Source organism: Ursus arctos, chromosome X (assembly GCF_023065955.2).
Source record: "Ursus arctos isolate Adak ecotype North America chromosome X, UrsArc2.0, whole genome shotgun sequence".
NCBI lineage: Eukaryota > Metazoa > Chordata > Mammalia > Carnivora > Ursidae > Ursus > Ursus arctos.
The window spans coordinates 8,037,604-8,065,216 of NC_079873.1; the positions used below are offsets into that span (position 1 = coordinate 8,037,604).

General features: G+C 43.6%; 1 protein-coding gene across 5 annotated transcripts in view; it reads right to left on the reverse strand.

Annotated features, from left to right (window-relative positions):
• Nucleotides 1–27,613, reverse strand: part of ARHGAP6 (Rho GTPase activating protein 6) — a 487,298-nt gene that overhangs the window by 250,664 nt on the left and 209,021 nt on the right. Inside the window, exon 1 of one of the 5 annotated variants that reach the window (XM_057310034.1) lies at nt 590–15,798. The exons of 3 other annotated variants lie outside the window; for them this stretch is intronic. In XM_057310034.1, coding sequence (XP_057166017.1) covers nt 590–634 — 45 coding nt within the window. In that variant the 5' untranslated portion in view covers nt 635–15,798. Of the gene's footprint in view, nt 1–589; nt 15,799–27,613 lie in introns of those variants that run through there. One more of the 5 variants, XM_026478144.4, reaches the window with a different exon arrangement.

Consider the following 27,613-nt stretch of genomic DNA (forward strand, 5'->3'; position numbering starts at 1 on the left):
ATTTGAGTCAATAGGGAGGGAGGAAGCTGCTGGCAGAAGACGCCTGGCATCCTCTCCTGTTAATCAGATAATGTGCAACGTTCTGTCCTGCTAAAAACTCTGAGGGAAACGCACACCCTCTTTTCCAGAAGCAAACCAGCTGCACCCCAAAGTGCCCTGCAGCCTTTTCTCCAGAGAGTCCACTAGCCACACATTCAGATCACAGAGCAGCCCTGCCTCCCGTCCAGTTCTATTCTGGTTCTTGCAGCATATCTGACCAGAGGTTGAATGGGCAAACCTGGACCCCAGGAGCCCCATTTCTCCACCCTGGCCAGCGAGGCGGCCGCAGGGCCCAGCCTCTGGCCCCGAACGCAGTGTCCACCACACAGGGTAGAGGAACCTGGGCTTCAGGGGTGGGGGCTCCCATTCTAAGGTGCAGCCGAGTTTCTAAGCAGTTGACACTCGGGGGTGACGCACGCGACTCCCTCCACCCCACTAACCCCCGACCGAGGACCTCTGGGGAGACAGGGATCCCATCAACCCGGCGCTGTCCCCTCCCGGCCGGCCAAGTGGCGCCCCCTGTCGCCTCTGCGCGCGCTGGGACACTCACCGCGTAGTGCAGCTGCGGTTTCTCGCGGGATACCGGGTCCCCCATGTCGCCACCGAGGAGTGACAGGCCCCCGAGCGCAGCCTGGGGTCGCGGTGCCTCTCCGAAGTCCCCCTATTTCACCGCCATCCCGGGCCAGCCCCCAGACGCGAGCCCTGTTCCCCGCGCCCCGAGCGCGCTGCAAAGCCCGCAGGCACCAGCGTCCCGCGGAGAAGCTGACAGGGACCGGGAGGAGGTGGCGGCAGCGGCGTAGAGGAAGGAGGAGGAGGTGGAGGAGGAGGAGGAGGAGGAGGAGGAGGAGGAGGAGGAGGAGAGGAGGGGGAGGAGGAGGAGAGGGGAGAGGCCGAGTCAGATGGGATGGGCGGGCGCTTAATTCCTTCCGCTCCTGGCGGGCTCCAGTCGCGGCCGCCGCCGCCAGCTGTTGGGGGCTGCAGCGACCAAGCGTCCACGACAGGTGTCAGGGCGGACGGCGCTCCTACCTCCTGCCACTCCACCCCTGCCAGGTCCGTGGGACCCGGGCTGCCAGGGCTGGGGCTGCTAAAGCCCTCAACACCAGCGAGAGGGCGAGCTTGGGTTTCCAAGAAAGAGCGACTTTCGCTAACTTTGAAAGGGGTGTGGGCCTGACGCTGGAAGGCGATTCGGAACCCGCTCCGGCGAGGGCGGAGTCTCGGTGTTTGGAAAGCCCTCCTTTGGGAGCGTCTCAACGGCGGGAACCCTAGCAGAGGGCAGGGGCCAAGTAATGCAGCCTGGGGGAACTGCGGACGGGAGGAAGGCCGAGCTGGAGGCCGGCCTGACTGCGCCACTTTGGGTAAACTGAGTCCCAGAGGGCTTGCAGTATCTGGGCATGTCTTGGGAACCCCGCTGGAAGCGGGAGTCCTGAAGAATCTGCCGGGACCCAAGGACTGGTGTCGGTGCCAGGCTGGATCAGAGTTGGGGGTTGGGGGCACTGCTCGAAGCACCGCTTTCTGTGCCTTACTTAGTTCTTAGGTGCACATCGGAAAAGGACACACCAAGAATTTGGAAACGGGAGAAACGTACACTATTTGCAAATGCTGCCAGATGAACCAAATAATTTTTAGCACACGCTGGAGGTTCACAACACCCCTAAAAACTGGCCTCTGCTCTGAAATCCCTCGTGGAAGCCTGCACTTTTAAACACCCTGGAGGTCCCTCCCCGGGCCTGGCATTCTGTGATTTATGTGCAGTTTCCCACAAGCTAAGTCCAGACAAAGGCAGGGTCTGGGGCCAGAGTGGAGACTCTAGACCCAGTGAAATCCATCAATCCAAGCCCAAGAAGGGTAGCTATCCAGTGGAAGGTGGGTTTGTGGATGGCTTGTCTCCTTTCTTCAGGGTCCCACGGTGCTGAACTTGGTGAGTGGCCCTTCCCCCGCTCTGTGTAGGTGTATAGGGTGGGGAGAAGGGAAATAAGATGTGTCCCCCATGTTTGAGCCCTTACAATTTAGTTGGATGAACCACGCAACTAATGTAATATTTTGAAAACAATGGCATCATAATCGTAAATATGGAAATTATAAAAAACTGAGGATGTGAAGCCAGGGGCGCAGGTATCCTGAGGAATCTACTACTAGATAATCTCATGACCATTCATCTTCCTGAAAAACTCTTAAGATTATATCTGCTAAAGCCTGCCCTCCGATCCAGGAATTTCACTCCTAGATATATAGAGAAATGGGCGCCAATGGTCTCCTCATGTATAAGAATATTTATAATCTTTAGGTAGAATCACCAAAATGGAAACAATCCAGATGTCCTTCAACGGCTCCATGATGAACCAACAGTGGTCTGTCCATACAATGGGATACCACTCAGCAATGACAGGAATATAAGACTGATGCACACAATGGCATGAATTATTCTCACAAATGTTGAGAAAAAGAAATCTTACACAAAATAGGACACAATGTATGATTCTACTTATTTATTCTGGAATTAAAATTCAAATGTTGAACTGAAATAGGCAACTGTGACCGACCTATGGCGATAGAAGCCAGAACAGGGATAAATAAACAAGTAAATAAATACAAGCAAACAAATATCTATTACCAAGACAGGGAGTTGGTATTGACTAGGAAGGGGGTACAAGGGAACCTTTTGGGGTGCTGGAAATATTCTGTATCTTGATCACTTCAACAGCTACCCAAGTATACCCATATGTAAAATTTCATTGAGCACTATAGTTTGGATTTGTGTAATTTAGACCCTTCACGATGTGTATTTTATACTGCGATAATATAAAAGTAAATTTAAAATCAGTCCCCTGCCCCCAACAGGAACTTATGACCAGCATGCTGCCTGTCTTGAGAGAAAGGCAACGTCACCATTTGGCCCGGTCCCCCTGCAGCCTGCCCTGCACAGGTCTCCTTCCCCTCTGCTGCCTGGGAGACCAGAGCATGCCTGCTCACCTTGGAGGCCCTCCCTGCTCCCTCACAGGTTCAGGCAGAGCTGGAAAAAGGACATGCTCAAGTCCCCTCTTTACTTTCACTTTGCTCTGCTGCTGAAAGCAGGCTTTAGAGCTATGTCAGCAAAGACCTGTAGGATAAGGCAGAGAACTGGCATAAGCTTCACCATACGGCATTTTTTCAGAGAATGCAGCCAGGACCAACTTTGGGATCTTAGCTTCACCGTGGTCTGTTTAGAAAGCTGAACTCTCCAGCTTTAGGATTTGTCATACCTGGCATTAAACATCCGAAGCTAAAAATCCCTTTCCCTACAGAAACTGATTCATTATTAATATACATAAACAATACAAGGCGGGTCCCTGGATTTAAAAACCTTAACCGTAGGGCACCTGGGTGGCTCAGTCGGTTAAGTGTCTGCCTTTGGCTCAGGTCATGATCCTGGGGTTCTAGAATCAAGTCCCGCCCCGAGTCCAACTCCCGGCTCAGGGAGGAGTCTGCTTCTCCCTATCCCTCTGCTCCTCTGCCCTCCCACTCGTGCTCTCTCTCTCTTTCTCTCTCTCTCAAATAACTAAATTTTTAAAAAACACCCTAACCACATGCTTTGATCATTACCCCTGAGTAAGCCGCCTCCATGTGAAATTGGCTCACCTCACATTTTGTTTGTGGGCTACCTTTGAAAAATGTGTTGTCACGAAACAGCATTATCCTAAGCCAGAAAAAATCCATCAATCCTGAACTGTGTGCTTACATTCTAGGAATGACTTCTGCCTGCTAGCATATTTCTTGCTAAATTGTCATTGCTAAGTCAGAGTTAAATTCTTAAGTGCAATAGGGCTGTTTTTCTGTGAACGGTCTGGGGAGATAAGGCAAAGCATTTGAGAAAAGAAATGATCAATTCATGCTGCAAGATTCTTAAATTCACCTCAGAGTGAATCCTGTACCTTTTCAATTCTCAGCCTGCTCATTCAAGACTCAAGTAGGGACCTGGAAGATTGGGCAGAACTCTAAAAGTCCTATTAAATCTTAAACAATTTGAATTCCACACATTATTTCTATTTGAATATATTTCAAGGCGTATTTTAGACACCACTCTAATCAAAAAGTCTTATTTGCACATCTCTGCTCCTAACTATACTTCCCATGTTGTTTATTTATTCATTCGGTCACTCATTCAGTAAATATTTTTAAGTGCATACAATTTGCAGGTATTGTCCTAGGTCATTTAAACTACATGTGAACATGGCAGGTGGTTTTGAAATTCCGCTTTTGTCTGTTCGGTGACAGCGGGAGATGACTGACCCCGTGAACCATACCCCAGAGAAGGCTGAGGTTCATCCCATTCGCTCGTTACGTTAAGAGCCTGAGTGGCTAATGTTCTCTTTTGGTTAGTCACTTTTTCAAATAATAATAAATTTCTCTGATGTTTATCATTTCCCCTAGAGAGGACTCAAAAATAATCTCTAGGAGTTCCTCTACCAGCATCACTTTTAAGAAGAAATGTGTCACCCTCACAGTGGAATTTCGTCATCTTCCTGCCCCCTGAAAGTTATAGCATTTTCAGGACTAAAGACTGTCCTTGCCACCAGAGCATTGAAATGAAAATCCTTGTTTGCATTTACTCTGCCTGCCTATAAGCCGAGCTGACATTTTCCACACTTAGTGCCAGCCCAAGGGTGATTAGTTTTGAAAAACTAATTAGTTTTGGGAAAACTTTACCCAAACCTATGGAAGCAAATTCAACTTTAGAGTTTAGGAGGAGCTAAGGGCCCATCTGAGCACTAAAACCTATTTAGGACAGGAGGATAAGGCCCTGCTTGGAGGCCCAGCCCATCTACAGAGTAACTCTGAGACCCTTTTGGGTGGGGACCCCTTCCCTAAAACCCAATGCCTACACTCTTCCATCCTACTGTCTTGTCAATCCACCTGCTAGAATATTTTTCAAATTTTGAAACAAAAAAATTGATAACATATAATGTGCAGCTTAATGAATTGCAAAACATACGCCCATCATCACCATCACTGAGGTCAACAAATAGAATACTGCTGGTGTCTCAGAGAGCCCCATGTCCCTCGGCTGCACTGTAACACCCTCCCCCAATCCCAGCAGCAGACACTGTCCTATATTTTACGGACTTCACTCCTTTGTTTCCCTTCTTTAGCAGGGTTTCTCAACCCCAGCACTGTTAACATTTGGGAACCAATAATTCTCCACCCCCCCACCAGCTTTACTGGAGGTATAATTAACATATAACGTAATTAAGTTTAAAGTGTATGATGCGATAATCTGATACATGTATGTATATACTGTGAAATAACTACCGCAATAAGGTGAGTTCATACTTCCATCACCTCACATAGTTACCATATCTTATGTGTGTGGTGAGAACATTTCAGATCTATTCTCTTGGAAACTTTCAAGTATACAACATAGTACTGTTAATTACAGTCACTGTACCTACCTCCCCAGAGCTTACTCATCTTATAACTGGAAGTTTGTACCCTTTGACCATCATCTCCTCATTTCCCCCACCCCAGGCAACCAGCATTCTACTCTCCGTTTCTATGAATTTGTCTTTTTTTAGATTCCACATATAAATGAGATCATCAGTATTTGTCTTTCTCTGACGTATTTCACTTAGCATAATGCCCTCGAGGTCCATCCATGTTGTTGCCAATAGTAGGACTTCCTTTTGTTGTGGCCAAAATATGTGTATGTACACACACACACACACACACACACACACACACATACGAGAGGAAGAGACAGAGAGAGAGAGAGAGAGAGAGAGAGATGGTGTGAGGGGAGAAGTGTCACATTTTCTTTATCTATTTATCTGTAGATAGATAGGTTGTTTTCTTATCTTGGCTGTTGCAAATAATACTACAATGAACATGGGAGGGCAGATGAGATCCTAACTCCAATCCTTTTGGATATACACCTAGAAGTGGGATTGCTGGATCACAAGTAGTTCTATTTTTAATTTTTAATTTGTTAAGGAACCTCTATACCTTTTTCCACAGGGGTTGCACCAATTTACACTCCCACCAACAGTGCACTAGGGTTCTCTTTTCTCCACGTCCTCGTCAACACTTGCTATCGCTTATCTTTTTAATAAAAGCCACCCTGACAGGTGAGGTGGTATCTTCTTGTGGCTTTGATTTGTGTTTCCCTGATAATGAGTAATGTTGACCAGTTTTTCATCTATCTGTCGGCCATCTGTATGTCTTCAGTGGAAAAAATGTCTATTCCGGTCCTTTGCCTGTTTTTAAATTGGATTATTTGGGTCTGTTTTGTTTTTGTTTTTGTTTTGCTATTGAGTTATTTCCTATTAACCCTTCATCAGATACACGGTTTGCAGATATTTTCTCCCATTCCTTCTGCCTTTTCATTTTGTTGAGTGCTTCTTTTGCTCTGCTGAAGCTTTTTAGTTTGATGTCGTCCCACTTGTTTATTTTTGCTTTTGTTTCTTGTAGTTTTGGTATTATACTAACAATTCTTTACTGTGGAGGCTGTCCTATGGATTGTAGGCTGTTCAGCGGCATCCCTGGCCTCTACCCACTAGATGCCAGCATTATCTCCCTCCACCAACTGTGACAACCAAAAATGTCTCCAGATACTGACAAATACCCCTCTGGGGTGGGGGGCAAGATCACCCCTGTTTTGAGAAACACTGCTTTTTAGGAAGTTGAACGTCCATAAATATTAGACTTCAGGGTTGCCTGTTTTCTTACTTTATATAAATGATTCCTAAGTATGTTTTATTACATGTCACTTCTTTTATTCAACATTATGGTTTTAAGGTTCTTCCACGTTGTATGTAGCCATAGTTTGTTCATTCCCATTGCCGTCCAGTATTTCATTGAATGTGTTTACCACTGTTTATCTTTTCAACTGTGATGGACATTTGTGTCCTTTGCAGTTTGGGACTACTGAAAACCATACTGCTTGAACATCCTTACACATACCTCCTTGGGCACAAGTACATGCATTTTTATAGGGTGCAGACCTAGAAACAGACTTGCCAGGTCATAGGTATGCATGTCTTTAACTTTACTGGACAATGCCCAACAATTTTCTGAACTGATTGTACCAATTCGAATCTTTATTTACACTTCAGTATAAATAGACTGAACATAGTTTATATAAAGACTGAACATAGTTTAGAGTTGTCTCTCTTCTAGGTTTTCTCATGGAGCTACAAAGATAAAATTCAGGAAATCAAACTCTAGGATCAGGAAGGAGAGATGGGGAAGAAGCTTAAGACCCTCTTTGTCCCAAATCACATGTGTCCTATAAGTGAAGACCTTACCGGCCCTGCTAGGGTCATGCCATTACTGACTCTGTCCACACATACAGGTTGAAGCAATTGATACATCAGTTATGCCTTTGAGGGAAGACATTTTATTTTGTAGAAATTCAGCATACTCGGGGGGACAGTATCTCAGCAACCCAACTATAAATGTAAGTGCTACTTATGGAATTACCATTTTATTTTGTAGCCCCAATTTCTCCCCTTCTTCTTAACTCTAACAGGGATGTGGAGATGGGAGGGATCCAAGGAAGAATAAAGGGTCCCATTCCTTTCTCCAGGTAAGCTAGAGAGAGACAACCTCCAGCCTGAAGACACACCCAGTCTGAAGACCAGTGAATGAGGAATTCCTGGGGGTGCTGGGGATGATGCCTAGAGCTGTGGTGACATAGGACAGAGAAGACAGAGAAGAATGCCCTGGCATCCCCTAGTACTATTGCCTTCAGCCTTGATTCCTATTACAAAGAATATCAAGAAGTTATACATGGTGATGAGCACTGGGTGCTATACACAACTGATGAATCATTGAACATTACACCAGAAACTAATGATGTACTATGTATTGGCCAACTGAATTTAAATTAAAAAGTTAAAAAAAAAGAAAAGGAAGTTATACATCAGCCAGAACTGACAACGTGATGATTTGTGAATGCAAGGGAAAAAGACAAGGGCCAGGGAAGGTGAGAACAAACTGACCATTAAAATAGGTTCAGCTTGGTATCACTGGTTTGTCCTTTTCCTGCCATTTTGATATTTTCACTGAAGAACTGCTGCTACTCAATGTCAGGGAGCCAGGGAAAGTGCCCTTCAAAAGTATCCACAGAGAGACGTTTCTAAAATAAATTTTCTATTCAAGGGTCAGTAGGCAAAAAGAGGAGGCTGCAATCCCTCTGGTTATGGCTTCCCAAAAAAACTGTGAGAATCAGGAAACTGCTTTTCATTATATCCGTCATCTAATGTTAGTCTATTGCCTTCGCACGACCAATTATAACCTCCTCTCCTCCGCCTGGTGCTGCAAGCATGGAAAGCCTGCAGAATGTTCATGGCCACCCCAGTGCTGCAGGTGCTGGGATTATTATTTGAAGCAATAACAATTCCACTAATTATTGAACATGTACGTCACTGGTCCTTTGTTCAACTAGATGCTTTGCAAATAGGAAATCTGGATCCCTGGAATAATAGCGTGAGGAAAGTATGATTATCCCCATTTTATTCATGAGGGTGATTAACTTGCTGTGCACATCTGGTAAATGGTGGAGTTGAGATGTAAAGGAAAGTTGGGTCCATATCTCTTTGCGGGCCATTCCGGTACATTTCAAAGTAGAGACTCTCTTTGATAAGTCAGACTCATCTATTAGATTACTATGGGGCCTTCTTGTAAAACGGGGTTGGACACCACCACTGCCCCAGCCATATCTCCAAGGCCAATAGTTCTTCCCCCCCCCCCAAAGGACGCTTGGTAATGTCTGGAGACATTTTTGGTTGTCACAAAATGTGTGTGTGGGAGGCCACTTGTGGCCAGTGAGTAGAAGCCAGGGATGCTGCCAAACATCCTACAATGTGCAGGATGGCCACGCTCTCCCAAACAAAGAACCACCCTGCCAAAAATGTCAAGAGTGCCAAGGTTGAGAAACACTCCATAGGCATAAGAAATCCATCCTTTAATAATTTCCACTTAGTAGTGCATCTCACATCAACAACAAATCTTCTTTCAGCGGAGTGGGTAATGCTTCACCCAAGAAAACAAGGAGAAATATCCTCAGAGCAGAAGAATAGGGCTGAGCAATGGGACTTACATACAAGTGGGTCTCCAGGCAACACAGTATGTTGAAAGGCTAATAGGTAGGGTAAAAATTGGCCATTGATGTGACCCAAACACACAGCTATAAAGTCCTTTGGAGCACTTGACTAGTCACCCAACAAACCCACTGTTAAAACCTCAAAAACCCCTGATTTCGGAGGCTCAGCAATATTATGAATGATGGCACCTGGCATTATTCTGGTGCCTAGAGCTTTCAAAGCAATTTCACATGGAAGCGTCCATCCCCCTCCTTAATCTATTTTGTGACTATGATTTTCATTTTTCATAGGCAGTGGGACATATAAGGCAAATATTAAGAACCTGTTGCCAGAAGTGTAATAAAATGAGGAGAATGAAACAGAGTGCCGTCCACTTGCCAAGTCACCCAAAGCTGTCTGTATCCCACTAATCCATCAAATAGGGAGGATGAGCCAGAGAGTTCCTGATCGCCAAGAAATGCTTGGTACAGAAAGGTCTGATTTGTTTTCTTTGGGACCATGCTTTATAAAAGTGGTACTCAACTAGGGGCAAGGCAATTTTGTCCCTCAGGGCGTATTTCGCAACGTCTGGAGGTTTGTTTGTGTGGGGTTTTTTTTGGGTTTGTTTTTTTTCTTTCTTTCTTTTTTTTTTTTTTTTTGGTTACAAGTGGGGGTGGGGGCATGAAATACTACTAGTACTTAATGGATAGATGCCAGTGATGCTGCTAAACATCCCACAATGAACAAGATACACCCTCCAGCCCCCTTCCATTCCCACCCCACCAACACACACATACACAGCAAAGAACGTTTTGGCCCTAAATGCCAGTAGGATCAAGGTTAAGAAACCCTACTTTATAGACAAAATTGTTCCGGCCAAAATAAATCCTAACACAGCAGAATCTAAGCATCAGACTAGGACTTTTTCATTATTTTGATTTTAATTGCTATCCTTCTTCACGTTCATAAACACAGCATATATGGACAGATATGACCTGGAGAAATTATAGGATTTCTTCCCCCTTTCGGCAGAAGACAGGACAAGAAGAAAAGAGATCAGGAATAAATGGCTAATCAGTGTTTCTGAAAGTATGGTCTTTAGGACCACATACATTAAAATCACTTGGCAGGGGATATTTCTTTAAAAGAATAGATTGTGAAGACCTCCCCAAAACACAATGAATCAGAATCTCTTGAGGCACCACCTCAGGACTGACATTTTTAGCAAGAGCCTTTGATTGTTATCACGTACAACAACACAGTTGGAAAACCACTGATGTCATGCTAGTAAGATGCAGAAACTAATGTCTAGAGAGGCCAAATGACTTGTTCAAGGTCATGCAGCTAGCATGAGACAACGTCAGAACCCATCCTGCCCTCTGGATTGAGTGTTAAAGGAAGGTAGAAAACACTCCTAACTCCACGACTAACAAGCCAGAATCAGACCCATTAAAGAGTAAATGAACATAACATTTGGCCCAGTTCAGCAGAACCTAGAGCCTGCTAAGTGACTTGCTACATTTTTCCTGTGGTTTTGTCAAGTTTTCTCCCCACTGTCTTTGTGACTAATGGTAAAAAGAATGCTATACATGACTTCTTTCAAAGCTCTTAGGATAACTGATCTCCATTAAACTTTATTTTTCAAAACCATGGAATTCCTTTTTCTCACATGAACATGTCAAAAAATGACAAATGTGTGTAAATCACACAAATTATTAGTCCTTTTAGATTTTCCAAGGGGAAAATCCCTTCAGAGTCTATTGAAAAACCTTCCCACCTAGAAATAATTCCGTTTCCCATCTTAGCAAAATAAAGTTGCCAGCCACTATCTCCCTACGGTTGATGGGAAAGTCTGAGATTTGGAACAAAGGAAAGCTGGTTTGTACATCATAACAGACAATGTGACAACTTCAAGGCTATCAGTTTGCATTTCTGTAACTCCCATTTTTACAGTGGAATGAACGAAAGAACAAAGAAAATTCAGTCTATGAGAGCTGAAGGCGGCCATGGAGACAATGATGAATGATTTGAAGGGACATCATGTGTAAGAAAGAAAAGCTTGTCAGTTTTCTCCAGGAGGCTGGACAAGGATCAAGAGTGGAAATTATGAAGACTTGGATTCTGGCTCAACAGAAGAAAAAACTTTCTACATTTAACCTGGCAATTCCACTCCTAGGTATATAACAAAAAGGAATTAAAATATATGTCCACACCAAAACTTGTACACTCATGTTCATAGCACCATTATTTATAATAGCCTAAAATGGAAACCACTCAAATGTCCATCAACTGACTATAATGGATAAAAAAAAATGTGGTCTATCCATACAATGGAAGATTAATTGGCCATAAAAAAGAATGAAATACTGTTATATGATAGATAAAACATGGATGAACCTTAAAAACATTATGCTAAGTGAAAGAAGCCAGTCACAAAAGACCACATATATTATATGATTCCATTTACTAGAAATGTCCAGAATAGACAAATCCACAAAGATCGAAAATAGATCTGTGGTTGTCTAGGGCTGGGGAGATGAGAGGATGGGGAGTTGAGGAGGTGATAGCTAAAAAGTACAGAGTTTCTTTTCGGGGTGATGAAAATGTTCTAAAATTGATTGTGGGGATGGCTGCACAACTCTGAATATACTAAAATCCATTTAATTGTTCATGGTAAATGGCTGAATTGTATGAAATGTGAATCTGATCTCCATAAAGCTATTAGAAAGAAAGAAAGAAAGAAAGAAAGAAAGAAAGAAAGAAAGAAAGAAAGAAAGAAGAAAAGAAAAGAAAAGAAAAGAAAAGAAAAGAAAAGAAAAGAGAAAAGAGGCACCTGGGTGGCTCAGTCGGTTAAGTGTCTGACTCTTGATTTTGGCTCAGATCATGATCTCAGAGTCATGAGAATGAGTCCCGCATCAGGCTCCATGCTCAGCGGGCAGTCTGCTGTGCTCTCCCTCTTCCTCTGCCCCTCCCCCAGCTTGCGTGCACATGCACACTCTCTCTCTCTCAAATAAATAAATAAATCTTAAAAAAGAAAAAAGAAGGAAAGGAGGGGGGGAGGGAAGGAGGGGGGAGGGAGGTCTTCATAATAAATGGAGTGGTGCCAGAGCAGGCCGGCAGCTATCCTGGAGCATGGTGATTTCTTCTTCCTGGCAATATTTAATAACCTGAGCCTGGGTGACCATCCACTGAAGTGGCTGCGCCTATGTGGGAAGTTTTGCTATTGGACCTGCAACTCTAAAATGTCAGAGTCAATGTTTTAAACCCTTTTCTGTTTCCCTGACTACAACATGAGTGGCTCAAGGCTAAAGACTGGCTTCTATTAATTTATTCAGTCCATTCTTTCATCCACTCTTTCAATGTTAACTGAAGGCAAGGCCTTGTGCTACTTGTCTCAATAACATAGTTGCTTCTTGCCTTAGGCAGAGTTCCCCAGAAACAGACACTAAGATAAGGATTCATGTGCAAGTGATTTATTAAGGACATGTTCCCAGGAGAAATTGGTAAGGGGTAAGCGTAACAGTGTAAGAAGGGAGGAAGCCAAGTAACGGTGTGATTTCTGGCAAAGTCCCAGTCTCAGCCTGATCCTAGAGGGAGTCTGGAGTGTCAATTCCATCTCAGAGTTGTCCCATCTCAAACCAAAGGAGCTGAGCTTTAACGTTCTCACACCTGCCAGCCATGGGCTATGGGATGCCCCAGAGTGATGTAAAGTCTCAGGAACTTCCTGCTCTTTGTGGGTATAGGGAAACTGCTCGAGAATCCCAAGGGAAGTCCTCTGAAGAAGTTCACAGATGTTGGTCATTAGAAGCAAACCACAGAGAAGCTGGGGGATGGGTCAGGCATACAAAACTCATAACAGATCTGAGATACTCTGGGCAAAGCACCAATAGATAGTGTCCACTACACTTTTGGGTTGAAAACCTGTTAAGCCCTTATGGCTGTTTATGACTCTGTTCCTATGTCTAGAGGTCCTGAGCAGGGTGGAAGCTTGTAGCCCCCAAAGTATTTCCAGCAAGGTGAAGTACGAGCTGATCTTCCAACGTCTGGCACTCCAGCTTATCCTCCTCCTCGCTCATAAAGCACAAGACCCCGCAGGGAATTTCTCAGCAGCCTCGGCACCCACAATTGTCATTTAGCCACTTACTAAGTTTGGGTAGATTCCCAAAGCTGCTAACCCACGGAGCCATCCATGACTGCATTACTTTACTTACCAGATTTATTTTCTTTCCCCGAATTACAGATCATCATAAGTGTATCTAACATGTTGATTCCTAACAACACAGTTAAATGTTCCCTGTTTCATCAATCATTTTATGACAACATTTGTTGATTACCATCTTTTTGGGGAGTGGGGATTATACTAGTGAGTGTGCTCGCACACACGCAGTGGTGTGTGTGTGTGTGTGTGTATAGAGAGAGAGAGAAAGAGAGAAGTTAGAACAGTGCCAGGCATATATATAAGCTCTATATCAATGTTCACTATTATCACACAGGTACAGAACTTTCTCAGGTTACATGGTGAGATCTTTGTCCTCAAAATTGTCCTGCTGGAGCGCCTGGGTGGCTCTGTTGGTGAAGCGTCTGCCTTCGGCTCAGGTCATAATCCCAGGGTCCTGGGATCCAGCCCTGAGTTGGGCTCCCTGATCAGCGAGGAGCCTGCTTTTCCCTCTCCCTCTGCCTCTCCCCCTGCTTGTGCTTGCTCTCTCTCTGCCAAATAAATAAATAAAATCTTCTAAAAAATTGTTCTTCACCAAAGAACATGCAACAATTTTGCTTACCTATTTCAATTTTGAAAAATTGTTTCTATTTCACCTTCCCCTCTGCTACTTCTTACTGGCACTTTCTTCTCCCACTTCCTCTGTGGTTACAAGATTGGGTTAATGGTAGAACTCCTCAGTACCAAATAGAAAGAAAATAAATAATAGGTAAACTGAAAAACAACGTGAGGGGGGGTAGGGCAGAAACAAAACCAGCTCCCCGAAACTCTTAATGCATATTTTTGGCAGCAAGGAGACAGCCAGAGGGCTTTACTCCAGAATTTGGTTTTGTTTGTATCTATGAAAGTGCACAAGGTGAAATTCCATAAATAGAGGAGCTTCTGGACCACTTTCTATTGCTAATATTTTCTTTTCCTCTGACGTCTGTCCCTAGCATCTCTGGTCATGGTGAGCACTTAATAAATGCACAATGACTGATGTTAGGAAGTGTTACAGGGGCCCAAAGCATGCTAGCAGGAGCATAAAGCATTCCAGAAAAGTCCCAGAAAATACCAAAGGTGAAAAATCATCACTCAATGAATTTACAAAAGCCTGAAGAGAAAGTACGTTGCACTTCAACATTATTTGTTTGGTTTGGTTTGGTTTGGTTTTATTTTGTTTGGTTTGTTCTAAAAGAACAAATGAGGGGAGATGTTTGTCTCCAATCTGGAATAGGGGTCAGTAAAAATGGTTTTTACATTTCTAAATGGTTGAAAGGAAAATCAAAAGAAGTATAAGGTTTCATGACGCGTGCAAATTACAAAAATCTCCAATTTCAGCATTCATCAATAAGATCTCATCGGAGCATAGTCATGCCTGCTCACATACACATTTGTCTATGGCCACTTTCGATGGCCTAATGTACCTGGTCTTTTACAGAAAATGTTCACTGACCTCTGACTTAGAAAACTAAAATAGAACTTTGTTTTGTTTGATTTTTTTGTCCACTTTTGGCTTTCATCTTCTCCCTACTGGAGTTTTACAAGCCCAAAGAATATATCTTCTACCTATTCCTTTCTATTAACATCTCAATTATTTAATTTCATTTATAGTCTTGAAGCAGACAGACAACTTGCCAAAGATAAACCGGCCCGTTTAGGTCAGGCAGGCTTCCAAATTGGATTCTGCTGCTCCACGTATCTGAGCTTTTAGAGACACATCTATGTTATCTCTAGAAGTCTCAGGTAAATGCATGTGGGATTCACTTGGTCTGTAGAAGGCATCCCTCCCCCATTTCTTCTAGAACAATATAAACCATAACTAAAAATAAACATTTCCTTGTTGCATTTGTATCTGCTATTCTCAAATCATTTGTCAACGTATTTCCCTCCCACTGACTGGGATTTGCTAAATTTCATCAAAAAGAAAGTTTTCCCTGGCCCTCATCTGGTAAGTTTAATCCTGATCTTGGACATATGCTGTTTCTTGGTATCCCTCCCTCCAAACTTGAACTGGGTTCGGACCCATCTGCACTGGATTCAATTACATACCACGTCATGCCACACCACGCCACGCATTCTGAGACCAAAAAAACAGAAGATTCTAAAACACCCATGTCTATATTTGGCCCTCGGAGTCGGACCGTTTTGCCCTGTCTTAAAAACCCTAGGCTGCTCAGAGGAAGTAAACTCAACTTGTTATTTATTTTTATGGCATAAACTTTGTATCAGGCTGTGACTTTTAGGTCACGCCATATTGTAAAGACAAATATGTGTGTATATATGATTTTCAGACTAGTCAAGATTCTGGAAGGTCACCAGAATCCAACCCATTTTCTACAACCAGCACAATGCACGTAGCACCCTCTTCACATTCTGAACATTCCAAAATGTGACCATCCACCTTCTTGGCTTCCTGCCAGGGGAGGTGCCCTTTGAAATTCTAGGTCACACGTTAGACATGAATCCTTTGTTTTCAAGGGGTGAACCCTTTCTCCTGTAACACCCTTCTGCCCGCATCACATCCACCGCCTCCCCCCCCCACCCTTCCATTTCCCCTTTGCCTGTATACCTCCCACTAGCTTCTCTGGCTCTCCTGGACCTTACGGACCCATCCTGCCACCCCCTAATAGGAGGCTCTGCAGGCCTTTTGGCTGGACCTCTGCTAGGATACTCATCTTGTCTCCTTCCTCCTAAAACACTGTTCTCCTTGAAGACAGGGGCTGCCCTAGTCATCTTTTTACCTCCAGAGCCTGAGCCTGTGCCTACTATACAGCAACCCTGGAGAACTATTTGTTGAATGCTGTTATTAAATATGATTCCAGGAGATGAGAACAATCAGCATTTGGTGATTATAGCACCAGCAAGTCTACAAAGAACATGAACTGGAATCAACTATGATGGCAGTGACCACTCTCTGGAGTAACCTGGTGATTTATCCAACAGAATCGTTTTCCTTGGGCCCAGTCTGGACTCCCCTGCCCTGAGGGTCCATACTACAGACAGCTCTCAATTATCATTAGGACACTGTGACGTGGGACTGAAGAGGAAAACCTTTTAAAATCATAATTCTGGTTTTTAGGAAGGAATCCACCACTTTTCCAGAAAAGTCAAGTCCACAGGAACATACGGCAACATTGCCCAATCACAAGGCCACCCTTTTAGGTTATAGAATAAATACATTCAAGGCCTCCCACAAGGGAATTCGGCACGACCAAGAGGTAAATGCGGCTCACAGAACAGGGGAGCTTCCTAAGGACACATCAGTCCATGTAGGGTTTAATAGGCAGGGTTCTCTGCTTCGGTTTCTCATGAAACAAGGGGAATCCGCTCAACATTCTGCAAAAAGGCTGAGTTTTGATAACAGCCCATCCTATCTTTGCACATTTATCTCTGTTCATCTTTGGCATCAGACACTGAGACCTAACCCCCTGATGGACTGACACTGAGGGGCCACCACGGGGCAGGATAATTTGCTTCTCCTAAGATGAGGCTCTCCAAATGCTTTGGCTCACAAAGCAAGAAGCCCACTTAGCTTCTGACCACAAGAGCTTGGCAACGGCATCCTTGTTCCAAAGCCTCCAGAGCCCAACGGCGCTCTCCTCCAGGGCTGCTAAGGAAAAAAACGGAAGGAAGAGGGAACTTATTTCCCTAATCAGCAGCAGTAACCTAAACGCTGGGGCCGAGGCGACTGGACGGCTGTCACTTTGCTTTCTACAGCCAAATCTTCACTTCCACAAAAACGCAAGTCAGGCAACTTTCGGTGGTTTCTCTTAAACTGATATTTGGATATTTTTTTCTCAAAAAATTGTCCTTTGAGGTGCTGTACCAGACCTGGGAGGCTGCATCAACATAAACTAAATCTTCTGAGATTCGTATGAACAGTTGGCTCTGGTTCCTTCTCATTACTTGCCAGTTGTTTTTTTTCTTTCTTTTAGAGGATGGTAATTTAAAAAAATCTTATGAATGTCTACACATATGTACTCAAATATATACACACACACGTGCTAATATATATTTTTATACACATATACATATATAGTCACAAGTCTTACAAAATACATAAACATGATATTTTTAAAGATTTTGGATAATTATGAAATATGAGAAGTACATCTTATGTATATACCAGAACTTCTCGATTGAATAGCTATACTTATTGACTTTTACTCAATTGTTTAAATTTAGTTTATAGCAGTGCCTTTTTTTAAAGTATGGCCATCAATTAATGCTTGGGTTATTATTTCCTTTTGATTCATTCTTGGCATTTAATGTTTTTCTTTCTTTTAGAATTCCTCACTTGCATCCATGGGAGAAACAAATTTAACACAATATATCAGCCAGAAACTTGGGTGATTCTTTAAAAAGACTGGCTCTTTCTTCTGACCTTCTCCTTTATTTTTTTAAAGATTTTATTTATTTATTTACGAGATAGAGAGAGAGAGAGAGAGAGAGAGAGAAACAGACTCTGCACTAAGCACAGAGCCCAATACGGGGCTCGATCCCACAACCCCAACCAACTGAGCCACCCAGGCGCCCCTCTTCTGGCCTTCTCCTTTAAAACCTGCCTCAGTTCCATGGCTTTAGAGAACTAATACTTTAATCCTTTTTAAAATCGAAAATTGATGTTTTGGAGACATGCACATATCTCAAGCAGCCTCCCACACCAGACTGGGCAGCCAGCCCAAACACAAGAGCGCAATTGAGGCAGACAACACTTAGCATACAAACAGTTCCCTCCGTCTCCAGCGCCTCTTTACAACCTCACAGAGTTAAGACTAAACATAAATGAAAAAAATCTCTCCTTCCAAACTGCCTTCTTAGGATCCATAAATTCCACATTCAGCTGGCCTTGCAGCCTTCACTTTCTCCTTCGGCCAGAAAGCCCAGGGACACAGGGTCTGCTCAGTGGGCTAAGCCACCACAGCTAGAGACAGCCTTCTCATCGTTGCTGCACAGTGGGGTCCCCTGAGCTCAGAGCACCCTGAGGGCCACGCTGTCAGGGTGGCTGCCATCTGATGCAGAAAAGCTGCAAGGAGGAAATATGTTCCATTTGTTCCTGAGACTAGAATGCAGACATCATCTCAGACAAAGGGCCAGGCCTGCTGGGGAGCCTAGTGTGGTCATCTCATGAGGAACACATCACCATAGGAAACATTTTTCCAAAAAAGATTTTTTTAATTTCTTTTTCCAGCCTTATTGACATGTAACTGACATACAACACTGTGTAAGTTCAAGGTGTCCAAAGTGTTGATTCCATACACATTTCATCTTTTTCATTGACGTGTAGTTCACATATGGTATTACATTAGTTTTGGGGATACAACATAGTGATTCAACATTTGTGCACACGATGAAGTGATCCCCCAATAAATGTAGCCACCATCTGTCAGCATTCAAAGTTGTTATGTATTATGAACTATGTTCTCTGTGCTGTACCTTGTATCCCCTTGTCTTACTTATTTTATAACTGGAAGTTTGTCCCTTTTAATCCCCTGCCCCTATTTTGCCCCCCACCCTCCACAACCACCAGATAAGTCTCTGTATCTATGAGTCTGTTTCTGTTTTGGTTTGTTGTTGTTGTTGTTCGTTTGTTTTGCTTTTATAGATTCCACATATAAGTGAAATCATACGGTATCTGTCTTTGTCTGACTTATTTCACTTAGCATAACAGGCAACGTTTTTAATAGAAAACTGGCTGAGAGTAGCACTGCTAGGGTTCCAGCATTAAAGAGATACATGTTCTTTTCCTTTTTTGGGGGGGAGGCTCCTTATTGAAATACAAAACACGAGCCAAACAGTACTGAATTCATAAATGCACAACTCAGTGCATTTTGTCACAGTGAACACCCCTGTATAATGACTACCCGGAACAAGAAAAGCACCCTCCCAAGCTTTACCCCCCAAAGTAACCCCTAGCCTGACCACTGACCCCAGAGGTTTTGTTTCATTTGCCCGTTTCTGAACATCCCGTCATACAATCCCACGATGGACAGTCTGGTGTTTGGTCTGGCCTCTTCCATCACTGTTGCATGTTATAGCCTATTAGTGGCCCTTCGTCTTTTTTGCTGAGAAGTATTCCACAGCAGGAATAAAAGATAAGCGTTTCCCACTTCTACTCCTGAGAGACATTTTACCAGAATAGTGCTGATAGGAACCTTCTAGTACATGTCTTTTGGTGAGCGTAGGTAGGAATTTTGTCAGGTATACACCTGGGAGTAGCAGTGCTTCATTATCGGGGGGGGGGGCATACGCCATGCTTTAGTACATGCCCCTCCACAATCTTCTGAAGTCTGTGTCCAATTTCCTCTGCCACAGGCCATGCATGAGAAGTCCAGCTGTCCCGTATTAGTGCAACCCATGCTGTGGTCCGTGTTCTCTCTCTCACTCCGTGATAGCCATTCCGATGGGCAAGGAGTGGTGTGCGCTGTGGGTTTAATAACATTTCCCTTGGGACTGAGGAGTTGGAGCACTTTTCATATGTGTATTGGTCTTTGGCTTTCCCTTTTGCAAAGTGTCTGTTTCTAGTCTTTTGCCCATTTTTCCACTGAGTTTTCCATCCAGAATGGGGTTGGCAACCTTTTCACGTAAAGGGCCACATGGAAAGTATTTTTCGCTTTGCAGGCCAGACAGTCTCTGTCACAACTTTACTCGACTCTGCTGTGATGGCCCAAAAGCAGCCACAGATCGTACGTTAATGAATGGGTCCCAATAAAGTTTTATTTACGAAAACAGTCAGTGGGCTGAATTAAGCCCACAGGCCATGGTTTGGTCCCCTCTACTTTATAAGATCTATGTGGTTTTGATTTTTAACTATTAGCAAAAGTTGAGCCGCATACCAGGGCTTCCTTATAGTCTATCCAATATCCATCATTCTTATTGGGATCAGAAAACTAGAGGGAGTGTCATAATACCCAGCTGAAAAAATTGGAGACCTCAGAGACCAAGTATATGGAGGGTTTCTAGGAAACTGTTAAAGGGAAGCTGTCTCAAGAAGGATGACCCTTAGAGCTCCCCTCGTCCTTATTTTTTCTGTCTGAGACATGGGCATGATGGCTGGGTGTCTAGCGGTTATCTTGTGACCATGAGACAACCTGGAATATGAAAGCTGGCACTGAGAATGGCAAAACAAAAAGAACGAGAGACACTCATGACATTGTTGAACTGCTATACTAGCCCCATCCCTTCACGTGTTCTATGTGCAAGGACAATGCCTGCCCACTTGTTTAAGACACTCTTATTTCAGTTGTGTCACTGGCAGCCCAGGGTAATTTGTAATGGCTGAAAGAAAACTCCCATCGTGTTGGATTATATTTTTATCCCCCTAACTCCTTACTGAAATTTTAGCTTTCAGTTTTACTGTTTAGCTATATCATCCATCATCATGAAACACTCAGCACATGCTTTTTTATCTTTGGGGGCTTTCTCCCTGTGTGTGTTTCTGTCCTATTTGCTCCCCTTGGTCACACACTTTTTGATGGAGAAGAAACATCTCATACTCTGTGTCCACAGTAAGTACTTCCATCACATGTGGTCAGCTTAAAAAAAAAAATTCCTTGTGATGATGATGTTTACGTTCAAATGGTGAAGAACATATGTCTTTAGGCAAAAGGACAGCTCATTTTTGGTCCAAAAGACAGAGAAAGAAAAGCAGCTTTGGGGTCTATAGACAAAGGGCTGGGTAGCCTCTTAATAGGCATGCAGTTCTGTAATACACTCTAAATTTAGGAAAATCAAAATTACACTCTTTGGGGCACTGTTTAGCCTCCAGGCATACTAGCATGAGATCAATGTTTTACATTTTCAGTGCATTTAAGCTGAGGTTCAGGTGATCATATAACGCCTCCTTACAAGGCAGAGTAGAGACTGCTGTCCCTTGCAGCTGCAGAGAGACAAACTCACACCCTCCTAACAAACTATATCCTACGACAGCACTCTATATAATTTGAAAAGTATGAAACATACTTTCCAAAGCATAATCCAATTCAACAATTTTCAAATGGTCACTTCTATCATATTTTCTATAGTTGGTTTCCCTCAGTTTACAAGGGGCTACTATTTTGGGCTAACCACCGGTCTGGGAGTTGACTGTCTCAATGGAAGGCTACCGGACTGAGAACCGCAGGGAATTCAGCACATCTGCCCACTCCGATTTCATAGCCAACATGCAAGAGCAACAAGACCCAGGAAACACCTGAAAAATCTCCCAAAATACATCGAAGATAAAGACACGACCTTTGTTAAAGTGTTAGAGATGGTATCTATTACACGTTTTATGCCAGGTATACCCAGAGAGAAAACATCACAACATGAAGATAAAGAGATTGGGATATGGAGTCGTGGGTGGGGGAAGCCAGCCGGCCTCACTGTTCTCTGTCAGAGATCTGCAGCTTTGGCCCTCCAGACCTACTGGGTTTTATCTGAGTTAAACAAAACATAAAGGTATCAGGAGGCTGACAAAGAAGGAAAGTATGGGGAAGAAGGGAGATCGTCTGTGTCTAATATCTCACGGATGCCATGAATTTGCATCACTTTAAAAATCACATCTCAACTGGTACTGAGTTGCAGATAACCAAATTAATGCTGACCATTTCAATGGAGTGGTCACACATAATTATCTCGCCTTCATTATGGGCTTGAAAATCTTGTCTTCATATTTCCAGGCAGCAGGAGGCTGATTCTGATTACAGGTTAGAGTGCACATTACCACCTGCAGATTGTGTGTGTGTGTGTGTGTGTGTGTGTGTGTGTGTTCTAGCAAAGGTACATGCCAGAAACCACACAACCCAAACGTCCACTCAAGGCTTTAACAAGCATTCTGTTCTACATATGACAGGGTTTACTGAGGGAGAAAAAAATCTTTTTTCCTTATTCTTAAGACCAAAGGAATGATTGCTTTTCAAACCACCTCTGATTTTATTTCAACTCTCTTCTATTGTAGCCCAGTCTGTTCTAAAGTTGTTCTCTTCTGTCTGAAGTATTGCAGAGCACTTTTCCAAGCAGGAAGCCTGACCCCAGTAAGAGTGTAATTGTAAAAGCCAATATAAAAGCCATTATAAACTCAGTAGCAACTCCTTCTTACTTAGAACCTTATACTCTGTTTCTATTGAGAGAAGAACAATTTTATAAAAGCACTGTTCTTTTCCCTATTGTCTGAGCTCCCTTTGCCTACTTGGTCAAAAACTGAAGTTGTTAGGAGTTAAGGCTCAAGATTTGAGTATGCAATCCATATGGGCATGAAATGGTTAAACTTTCAGGCTCCTAAAACAGGACAGGAAGGAATCTGAGACCTCTGCAGAGGAGAAAAGCCTTATGAGATTGTAGGAGCCCTTAAGACTCTTTTCCATTCCCCAGAGTCAAAATGCCCTGATTGCAAGGGGGCTGGATAATTTTCATCCCTACTCGGACACTCTTTACGGTGGTGCTACTTAATAATAACACCAGGCAACAGACAAAAACCCCATTGTCCTAGACAAATCTAGATGTGTGGGCACCCTACACATGTAGCCCCTTCCCTTCACCACTTAATGAAAGCTGGGATCAAATGTACAGAGAGAAACCCAGAGTGGGGTTGATATATAGCCAATGCTTTTTTCTTTAATTTAAAGATTTTATTTATTTACTTGAGAGACAGAGTGAGCGAGTGAGGGGGGAGGACAGAGCACAAGCCGGGAAAGAGGCAGAGGGAGCGAGAAGCAGAATCCCCACTGAGCAGGGAGCCCGACATGGGACTCGATCCCAGGACCCTGGAATCATGACCTGAGCCGAAGGCAGACGCTCAACCGACTGAGCCACCCAGGCGCCCCAGCGAGTGCTTTTTGGAGCATCACTTTGATACCAAACCCGGGGCTGTGCAGTATCAAATTAGTGCAGTGGGATTCAACCAGGGCAATTCTGCCTCCCAGGGGACACTGGGCAATGTCTGGAGAAGTTTCGGTTGTCCTAATGGAAAGCGAGTAGGACGTGAGAGGTGGAGGAGCGCTACTGGCATTTAATGGGTAGAGGCCAGGGATGCTCCTAATATCCTACATTGCCTATGACAGCCCCCACGACAAAGAATCATCCGGCCCCAAACAACAAGACTGCTAAGGTTAAGAAACCCTGAGTTAGAGCAAAGGCAAGCTAGAACAATACCTAGGATGGGGAGTGGCCATTTCAAAGCACACTGGCATGCGATTTCGAACACACGCGCTACCTGCTATGCCAAATGAGTGGTCCAGAAGGGAGATCAAGTCATAAACTGGGCAGACTTAACAGTCGATCACACCACATTCCAGGCTCACCAGCTGCTTCATACGGAGGGATTAGTAGTGTCAGACTGCTGTTATTGTGTGTGTATGTTCAAGCAACACTTCTGAATAAACCGTAAATGTAATGTATCCCACCCAGAGGTTAATCATTCTTAATGAATTCTTTCTGGTTTTGCTCCACAATTGGAAATAAAAGAATCCCTTCAGATAGTATTCCCTAAAGTTGCCTCAAATGGCCATTATTTTTTCATTTTTAGTTTTTTAAAATATTTTTTAGGATTGATTTATTTATTCGAAATTGAGAGAGAGAGAGGGTGAGCGAATGGTGGGGGCAGAGGGAGAGAATCTCAAGCAGACTTCTCACTGAGCGCAAAGCCTGACAACAATGACGTGGGGCTTGACCTCACAACCCTGAGATCACGACCTAAGCTGAAACCAAGAGTAGGACGCTTAACTGACTGTGCCACCAGGTGCCCCTCAACTGGCCATTCTAATGAGAACTTCCATGTCCAGAGTGAGAAAAGCAGATCATGCTTTCTTGTATCTCTTCTTTCAGAATGAGGCCTGAATAAGGCCCATTCCATCTGGGCATATCCCAAATGAGAAACTCAGTAATTATGCTTTAAAAAGAAAAAAACAAAATGGTAATCAGCGATCCTACTTGGTACCCATTTTCCAATAAGAATAGGAACAACATGGATATCAGGAGTTGTTTTTTTTCTCCTTATTGCCTTCACTCCTTCTTTTGATGCCCTCCTCAGATAAATTCTACATGTGACTCACACTGCAAAGAAAAAAATGAGAAATTTCCTTTCCGCCAGAAGAATCACTGACAGAAAGTTGACATGCCATCCCTTTCCTGTCCTACCAACATGTACACATTTAACTCCAAAGAATGGCTGATGGAAAGCAGCCCTTCTGAGCCATGATTGAAACATCAAACCACCTTAGAGAGTGGCAACCATAGTAGTAAATATTTAATAAGCCTTAATAGCAAGTATTTAAATCCTTTAATGGGACCATGAAACCACGTAAGTCTGGTTGAGATTCTGAGAAATACTTATTTGTGGAGAAGCTTCCTCCCACATCAGTCAGTCTTCTTAACTCACAAGAGCAACACTGAGTCTTGACATTTTGTCAGAGATATTTTTGGCCAAGCCATATTTTACTATCCAAAAAAAGGTGCTTATTAATAAAGAGTTTCTAAGAGCTAGGAACAGATTTTCAGTCCAGTGTTAGTTTTCCTAGAAGACACTGAATTTCCATGAAGAAATATTTGAGAAGACAGGCATTAGTACAGCAAATACTGAATTATACTGTTTCACTTGTGCGAATGGATTACCTGGTCGAAGGGAATGACATGCAGTGTCAGACAGCCACATTTCTTCAGACCAGTATGGACATGCCTGAGCATTCCAGGAAGCACCTTAAGATGACAAACCTGATGACTGTCTACATCAGCCTATCATGACCTATCAGGTTTCCATAAACCCATTTGTAGTCAGAACCTTCCAAGTGTCATCATCATTTACAAGTTATTTCATTTCTATAAAGTCATAACAAACTACAGTCTAAATGTTTTTAGAAAGTCAAAACTGCAAAGTCAACCCAATTAAATTATGAACTCGAGACTTCCCCACAAAATTATGCAACCTATTGGAGTCTTCGTCTTCTTTTATTTTTTTAAACTCAGACGAGGAGTCGGCAAACTACAGACTGTGGGCCAAATCTAGCCCATGGCTTGTTTTTGTAAATAAAGTTTTATTGGAACACAGCCACAAATCATTCATGTATTGTCTATGTCTGCTTCTGGCCTACAATGGCAAGGTCAAGTAGTTGTGACAGAGATCTCCTAGTCTGCAAAGCCAAAAAATATTTGTGTATATAGTTAATAATCCTCAAATAAGAATATCATCTACAGACTAAGTAACAAAATACGCAAATAATTACAAATCAAGAACACGTGGTTCTACAAAGGTAAGTTTCTAAAAGCTGCTGACTCTGAAAGCATTGCTTGAGGCAATGCAACTCTCATAAATAATTGGTGATGGACATAAAGAGTTTGGCTGATGTGTACATTTCCCAATGCGAGGGTGAGAGTTTTTGATTTGTTGTGGTGGGTGTTTTAAAATAATGGAGATATAATATTTCTACTTTATAGAACGCAGCTGTACTAAAACACTCCACGGTCACTGTGAGATAGCCCTTAGGTTAAGGAAACTGGCAATAAGCCGGGGGTGGGGAGGAGGGGAGGGGGAGGAGGAGGAGGAGGAGGAGGAGGAGGAGGAGGAGGAGGAGGAGAAGGAGGAGAAGGAGGAGAAGGAGGAGAAGGAGGAGGAGAAGAAGGAGAAGAAGGAGAAGGAGAAGAAGGAGAAGGAGAAGAAGGAGAAGGAGAAGAAGGAGAAGGAGAAGAAGGAGAAGGAGAAGGAGGAGGAGGAGGAGGAGGAGGAGGAGAAGAAGGAGAAGGAGAAGGAGAAGGAGGAGAAGGAGAAGGAGGAGGAGGAGGAGGAGAAGAAGGAGAAGAAGGAGAAGAAGGAGAAGAAGGAGAAGGAGGAGGAGGAGGAGGAGGAGGAGAAGGAGGAGAAGGAGGAGGAGAAGAAGGAGAAGAAGGAGAAGAAGGAGAAGAAGGAGAAGGAGAAGAAGGAGAAGGAGAAGGAGAAGAAGGAGAAGGAGAAGAAGGAGAAGGAGGAGAAGGAGGAGAAGGAGAAGGAGAAGGAGAAGGAGAAGGAGAAGGAGGAGAAGGAGAAGGAGGAGGAGGAGGAGGAGAAGAAGGAGAAGAAGGAGAAGGAGAAGGAGAAGGAGGAGAAGGAGAAGGAGAAGGAGGAGGAGGAGGAGGAGAAGAAGGAGAAGAAGGAGAAGGAGAAGAAGGAGAAGGAGAAGGAGAAGAAGGAGAAGGAGAAGGAGAAGGAGGAGAAGGAGAAGGAGGAGGAGGAGAAGGAGGAGGAGGAGGAGAAGAAGGAGAAGAAGGAGAAGGAGAAGGAGAAGAAGGAGAAGGAGAAGGAGGAGGAGGAGAAGGAGGAGGAGGAGGAGGAGGAGGAGGAGGAGGAGAAGAAGGAGAAGGAGAAGAAGGAGAAGGAGAAGGAGAAGAAGGAGAAGGAGAAGAAGGAGAAGGAGGAGAAGGAGAAGGAGAAGAAGGAGAAGGAGGAGGAGGAGGAGGAGGAGGAGGAGGAGGAGAAGAAGAAGAAGAAGAAGAAGAAGAAGAAGAAGAAGAAGAAGAAACAACAACAACTACAGAAGAAAGGAGTACAAGAGGAGTGAACACATATTTCTCCACACTTAGGCCTTCCGCCTCAATTGCAATGGCTTCCACTTCCCAGAAAATCCAGCCACCCTCTCTCACATGTCCACCCTAATGGCACTACTCTAGGCTTTGAGTACTGCCTCCAATCCTTCCTCCTCTCCTGAGATTCTTCCAGATAATCAGCCCCCTCTCAACTTCAGCATCTTCCTTATTCAGCCTGGATTCCAGGGTCGGCCGCAGAAATTCTTGCCCTTCTTTTGCCTTGTTGTGATTCAGCAAAGCCCACTCCTGATCAACAGGACCATGCCCCCTCCCTCAAGCTGGACATTAAGTACCTGGAGAAAAAAACTGCACAAATGTGCAGACTGCATTAGCTAAGTGAAATAAGACAGAGAAAGATAAATACTGTATGATCTCACTTATATGTGGAATCTAAAAAACAAACAAACCAACCAACCCCAAACTGAGCTCATAGATACAGAGAACTGAGCAGCGGTTGCCAGGGATATGGGTGAGGGGATGAGTGAAATGGGTGAAGGGAGTCAAAAGGTACAAACTTCCAGTTACAAAACAAATAAACCATGGAGATGTCACCTACAGCATGGTGACTATAGTTAATACTGTATTGCATATTTGAAATTGCTAAGAGAGTAAATCTTTTTTTTTTGTTTTGTTTTTGACATCCTTTTATTTTTTTATTTTTTTTAATTTTTTTTTATTATGTTAGTCACCATACAGTACATCCCTGGTTTCTGATGTAAAGTTCGATGATTCATTAGTTGCGTATAACACCCAGTGCACCATGCAATACGTGCCCTCCTTACTACCCACC